This window comes from Sphaeramia orbicularis, chromosome 11 (assembly GCF_902148855.1).
Source record: "Sphaeramia orbicularis chromosome 11, fSphaOr1.1, whole genome shotgun sequence".
NCBI classification, from domain to species: Eukaryota; Metazoa; Chordata; class Actinopteri; order Kurtiformes; family Apogonidae; genus Sphaeramia; species Sphaeramia orbicularis.
Window position 1 is genome coordinate 39,867,978 of NC_043967.1, and position 7,066 is coordinate 39,875,043.

Genomic DNA, 7,066 nt, shown 5'->3' on the forward strand with positions numbered 1-7,066 from the left:
TGAACTACAATGAATGAATTTACCACAAATGAAGGCTATAGATATGAAGGAGTACATTATGGTCACAGTTACTTCAAGTTGTTTCTTTAAGTAAATGCAATCTGAATACACATTTGTTGACTTAAGAGCTTCTGCAGGTTTCTACAAATTAAATTTCAGTCATTTTAAGACCATTATGGGTGCAATTCAGGGCTCATTTCACATCCTGTTGCACTGAAGCCAGATGCTACTGATGGATGATGGCAGGAGGTTTTTTGTGGATTTTTACACCAGCTTTACATTCTTCTGACTTCTCAAGCGGCTCTAATGCTATGATACACAGTTTGTAATTCAAGTGTTTTCTTGTACAAGATTTAGCAGGCTTTAACTGAGCACTCAATCCAATGACCCGTCAAAATCATATTTAAAAGACCCCCAGTGCAAATTGTCTGATTTTCGACTTTAAGGACCTACAAAATTGTTTCTCGTTTCCTCTCAATATTTAGAGGTTTTCCATTGTTTTCACAGAGCTATTGTGTTTAAGCATTTCTAAAGTATTTTTTTAAAAACTGGGTTGATAATAATTGTGATTTTGTGTCTAAAAGACTAATTTATCAATTAAATGTTAGTGTTGAAGGCAGATATCAGACATCCTTCACACTTGTCAATGGAGGCAGAAGTTTAGATTCAGATATATCGACACGCTTCCTCCAGCACTTGATGCTGTTGCTTTTTATGAGACAGAGCTGTATCTTTGAGTCACAGAGGAAGTGAAATTAACTTTCGCTGGCACAGAAAATGACAGATGCACTGGTGGTAAATAACACTTCTTGCTCCTTATATGGTCTGTATGCATGTTTCATCTTTGATCCCAAATGACCACTAACACAGTAAAGATTAAAGTCCACCTTTTTTAGCTTGCAATTTTGATCTTCACACTGATTTAATAGTTAAAAACCATTAGGCCGTGTGCTCACAGCTGCGGACAGAGGTTTAACTCATGCACTGCAGAGCCTAATGCTACGTGTGTCCCTAGTAACCACAGTGTGATCAAGCACAGAGACAGCTGGGCTTTAGCTAAGCATGAGGATGATGGCTCGGCCTAGTGATGAGTCAGAGACAAGCAGCGCTGAGGATGAAGCGTGCCGACGCCCACACCTGCAAATCACCTGGATTAAGGTACTATAGTGGACTGTGGAAAAAGTAAATATAATGCAAGCAAAAGGCATACAGCTCATTCACTAGATATGTGCTTTTGGAGCAACTGATTTTCACTTCAACAAGCTGTCACTAGTCGCTTTTCCATTGGACATATGTGCAAAACTTTACTGATATTTATTAAATGTCAAAAAAACAAATGCATAATGTCGGTTTTTCCATTAAAATCACAAATGCAATGACTTGTTTATTTATTATCGCAAGATGACAAAGGAAGTCGTTCCATAAACATAGCAACGAACATAAATATCGTGTTGATTTACAAATATATTCATTATTGTTGTTATACATTACCCTTTTATCCCCTACTAAATTAAAAAATGATTTGGTTTCCTGGTGTATCCACATATACCATGCCATGTTTCTTTTAAAACTCATCTTCTTCACTTGTAACATCCATCAACATCCAGTCTTTCTTATTCACGTGACTTTAGTTGCGTCCATTGCAGTTTTGTGTGATATACCAATTGCGCCATGCCTGAAAAACCACGTCTTGCCAGCGCAAAATCTTTTAATCGAAAAACGAGAGTTTTGGCGAAATTGTCGTTTTTCCATTTGGTAAATTTTTTATGTGCAAGTTACATTTGCACAATTTGAGGGTCAATGGAAAGTCAACTACTGCGGATGAGTTTAACAAATCACTTTTCTGATTTAAAGTTAACTTCATTTCAATAAAACAATATCACATATTCAAATCTCAAGACTTTCCTGTGGATGAGTACAGCTTTACCCCTTCTACACTAAAGAAATCCCTTGTAGCATAAAAAGCAGGTCAATGTAACTACTTTGACATGAACCCTTAATATAAACATATATTTTTAACCATGCATCATGTAAAATGTACCCTCCTCAAATTACAGCATTCTGATTCCGAGAATATCTCCCATATCCAAGCAAAACCTGTATTATTAATAAACTGATACTGAATCAAATCTAATCAAAACCTTCTACACTAAACATGGAGTGAGCTGATCCACCAGTAGTGAAAACCAGCTCTAATTCTCATCCTGTAGTATTGACAAGTTTCATCTTCCAGCAACCCAGTCCATAATACAAGGCCACAAGCCGCTGGTGCTTGATTCATGATCTAACAATACAGATTTTCTATGAAACCACCTCAATGACAGCTTGTGCTTCAGTTTATCATCAATTATCTCCAAAACTTTACAGAAAAGTACTTGTTTTCCTCCAATCCTCATCTTTTGCCTCTTTATTCATGATTATTCCAAATTATGAACTTCTCAAGTTAAAATATGTGGAATCATTTCAGTTCAGAAAGTCTGTCAACCACCATTAATGCATTTGCTGCGATAAATTTCACAAGAATTCTAACCTTTCAGTTGGTACTTCGGCACATCTTTAACAATTGCATGCAAAAAAAAAAAAAAAATCTCCAACATTTAAACTGATTAAACCAGCTGCTTTCAAAAGACACTCTAGGTTGCCCTTTATCATCTCACATGGGTTTGGAGCGCTGCCTGAAGCCACACTAAGGCAGAGGCCAAGGAGGGCATGTTTCTTAAGAAATCCTCTACAACTGAACCAGAGGAGCCTCTATTGTTGAGCCACAGCCTGACAGGACATCCAGCTGTGGCGCAACCTTTTAACCATCTGAATGCAGCATTATTTCTTAATGCAATAACTAAAAACCACAAAATAAGCATTCTATGTCAATGTCTGTCCTTAAACAACACTAGCAGAATATATGGAAACAAATTCCTATCAATATGTGCAACAAAGCAAAAAAAAAAAAAAGCACAGCAACATGGCAATAAAGTTCAAGTGAGACATTTTGTCCATCATTCTTATTATTACATAAGCAACATGTTTGTTTTTAATTATGCTTTAGCAGGGAAATCAGTATAGAATAGAAAATAGAATAGAATACAAAAAGTCAGAAAACATACTAAAATATAGTCAAAGGTGTGAAAACATTATTGCATAGACATTAATATGTCTATGCAGCATTTTTCTGTCATTTTTGTGCAGCTTTGGTGCCTTTAAGTGTTAATTCTACATTTAGATCATATATGTTATGGTTTGGCACTATACTTTAGGTTTGGATGATGAATGACACAATTACAAAAGAAAAATATTAGAATTTCACACATTCTCTTACTGTTGATGCTATTTTCTTATTGCGGTTGTGCACCAGTACCAAATGAAATCTGAAAAACACTACTATAATCATGGATGTGACTGGAAAATCTTCAGCGATGATCAGCGTAAAACAGAAAATATCACTGTTTTTGCTTCTAATTTTGATAAAACTTGATGACTTACATTGAAAATGTGAGATCAGTGACTGTATAAGTGTGGCACAAAAAGACTGCAAGTGCTCACACACCTGTAGTCAGCTGAACAATAATACAGTCTGCAAACATTCCAATAGATGTACACACAGCACCATGCAACAGTTCTCTGAAAGCAAATTCCTACATAAAAAAAACACATCTATAACTTAATAACACCAAGCTTAAGAGGTTTGAGGCAACGTGTGGAAATAAAAGGCTGTGGAGGAAAAACATGTAAAAACGTGTGGATTTGTCATTTTCTAAAAAAAAAAAAAAAAAAAAAAAGGTTCATTTCATACATAAAGGCACCATTTCCCCCCCATTTCGCAGCCTACGTCCATATAAACACATCTGTGCGTAAAGGTGTGCGTCTGCCTCAGCATTAGATCACCGCCAACGCTGCAATAAATGCCTTTGTTATCATATAGGAGATGCACAGTATGGAGCTAGCCTGCAGATCTGATCGATAAAAGCGCCATCCATCCTGCTGTGTTCCCTCTCATAACAGGCGCATGGCTCCAGCTCAAGGAGAGGCGCGTAAACCAATGACAGCCATGAATAAAAGCAGTAAAATTACCAGTCACAAAACACATACGCTGGCTCGTTTTAACGCCAGTAACATGTGTTTTATTGGCATTCATTTTGTTTTTTTCCGTCGCTGTCATCTTGGACGGAGGGGAGCTCGAAAAGAGACGCACTGTTCCTGATGGCGAAGCTTCAAATTCAACGCGTTAAAACACAAACAGCGGATGCGTAAAGTCAGGATATTTCGCTATATTTCGACGGGATTTTGTTTGATGTTTCTCGTAGTGATTAGGTTGTAGTCTTTAGCTAGAAAGAAAACACGAGGTGAACAAACATCAACGTAAACACACCACGACGCGGAAGGAAGGAAGGAAGGAAGGTCCTAGTTAAATCCCCACTCACACAATGCCAGCCCCGACACGACGAGCTGCGCGTGCTTCAGATAAATAAAACCGCACAGACACAAACTCCGCAACCGACCAAAACAACAGCCCCGTCCCTAACAGCCGGGAAACGGTGCTCACGCTCGGTGTAAATAATGTCACTCGCCTAAAAAAACAAACACACAAATACACGGGCAGGGCCTCGGTTTGTTTTCCCGTCAAGGCGTCGGAGGCCTCGCCGCAGCCACGGCCCCCAGTGAAGCGACGCATTTGCGCACACGCTCCCGACACACGGCTCGGTCTTTCCGCTCCTCTTTCGTTTCTGTTTTCCTCTCATTTCTTACCGGGTCCGAGCGCTTCCATGGCCGAGGCCTCTCTCTCCGACTCTGTCCCGGCCTGGCGGCTCCGTACCGACGCTGAAATTGGGGGCGGTATCGCGAAGCTTAAAGTGGCTAATTTAAGAAAAGGGAATATAGATGCCTGGTGACTGCTGACTGGACTGACTGACCTGAGCTACCGCTGCTGCTGCTCGTTCTGGGGATTTGTAACTGCGCATGCGCTAGGGTGAAGCGGTGGGGCCACTGTGCGCATGCGTAATATGCTATACTGCACTGGCCGATTAAACTTTAATGATCTCAGTCAGTGGGGGAAACTGGGTTGTTGAGAATGTCAGAGGTGGAAAAAAGACTCACATCTGTCACTGAAACTCAGATATTAACATGGCAAGCTTATTGTTTATTTGTTTATTAGTATTTGGTGTTTAAAGGTTGCAGCACAGCTGGGTGTAGAATGGAACAGCATAGAAAAGAACAGAACTCCTTTATTGTCATTGTACAGTGTAGCACAAGGACATTTGGATGCAGCAGTGTTAAAAAAAAAAAAAAAAAAAAAAAAAAAAACAGAAACAGATGTAACTAGAAAAGCACTCGGAGAGCGCAGCCCTCCGCCAAGGCAGATCAGTGCCCCCCCACCCCACCCCCACCCCATTTGTTCCTTGTGCCAGTATCAACATTTCCTGAAATTTTCATCCAAATCCATCCATAACTTTTTGAGTTATCTTGCACATGGACAGACAGACAGACAAACCAACGCCGGCAAAAACATAACCTCCTTGGTGGAGGTAAAAATGGAAAACACTGATTAAAAAGAGGTCATATACAAATATACAAAATATTCTCAGTGGACATTGGGTAAAGGTGTGAAACTCTTGTCCCCTACAGAGGACAAAAATGCAGGAGTTTAACCTCCTGCATTTCATGATGTTGGATTGTCTTTGAGACAAATACGGAAAGGTGGTCTAATAATTTTAAGCACTGTATATGTAGTCTACTGGTGGAAAAATATTCACATCTGTCACTTTAACTCAGACATTAACATGGCAAGCTTATTGTTTATTTGTTTATTAGTATTTAGTGTTTAAAAGTTGCAACACAGCTGGGTGTAGAATGGAACAGAATAGAATAGAACAGAATTCCTTTATTGTCATTGTACAGTGTAGCACAAGAACATTTGGATGCAACACTGTTATAAAACTAGAAACAGATGTAAAAATGAAAAACAATGATTTAAAGAGGTCATATACAAACATACTCAATGCAGACAATATACTCAGTCGACATTGGGTAAAGCTGTAAAAACTCTTGTCCCCTACAGAGGACAAAAATGCAAGAGGTTAAAGCATTTCATGATGTTGGATTGTCTTTGAGACAAATACGGAAAGGTGGTGTAATAAATTTAAGCACTGTATATCTAGTCTACTTTTAGTCGCATAGAAAAATACAGTAGGCATAAAGGAAGTTAGTCATGCATTCCCTTCAGATTCAAGGTTTTGTATGTAGTATGTTATCTCAAAATGTGTGATGTTATACAGTGGACACAAACAAACTGAGAAACCTTGTCCTCTGAATTGTTACCAAGTTGACAACAGGGCTTTTCTGAGCTCAACAAAAGCCGATTTTTAGATATACATGGTTCTCACTGACAGCGGCACCAGAAAGCACATGCTGATCTTACATAATATGATACATGAACAGTATATAAAGCAACTTCAACATCTACAGAAGTAATATACAACATACACATTAATACATCAGTAATACATATCTAGAAACATTACATATGATAGTAAAATACAGAGACCATTTTACTCCACACTGATTACTTACTGTTGATATGACAGAATAGACCTCAGGAATTTGGGAGCTGTTATGATCCTAAGAGTTATGATGTCAGAACAAATGAATAATGGGTCAATAATGTAAAGCGCTTTGAGTGTCCAAAAAAGCGCTATAGAAATCTAATCCATTAGTAGTAGTAGTAGTAGTAGTAGTAGTAGTATTAACTAATCAAATTGATCCCAGGTGAGAATCCATACTAAGAGAAGCCAGAAAATTCCATGGTTCAAAAAAAAGTTACAACATGGACATAATTGTTTTGTGAGAAATATTGTTCATCTTGATTTTTTTTAAATTATTATTACTTTAGAGAGAGGGAGGGGATAAAGTGACATAACATGGACATTTAGACATTTAGAGGAAAGGTAAAACCCATATTCCACCAGTGGAGAAAGCAGTCGTAGTCAATGTAACACACATTGATGTTATAATCTGTTACATCAAATAATAGCAGAGCTGATGTCCGTAGGCTATACAATGTATTTGCGTGTAA

The 7,066-nt window shown here is 38.3% G+C and overlaps 1 protein-coding gene across 4 annotated transcripts in view; it reads right to left on the reverse strand.

Annotated features, from left to right (window-relative positions):
* Nucleotides 1-4,926, reverse strand: part of ago4 (argonaute RISC component 4) — a 31,784-nt gene extending 26,858 nt beyond the window's left edge. For all 4 annotated transcript variants that reach the window (XM_030146840.1, XM_030146838.1, XM_030146839.1 and 1 more), the window contains exon 1: nt 4,744-4,926. In XM_030146840.1, coding sequence (XP_030002700.1) covers nt 4,744-4,762 — 19 coding nt within the window. In that variant the 5' untranslated portion in view covers nt 4,763-4,926. The remainder of the gene's footprint in view (nt 1-4,743) is intronic.
* Nucleotides 4,927-7,066: the final 2,140 nt, after the last annotated feature.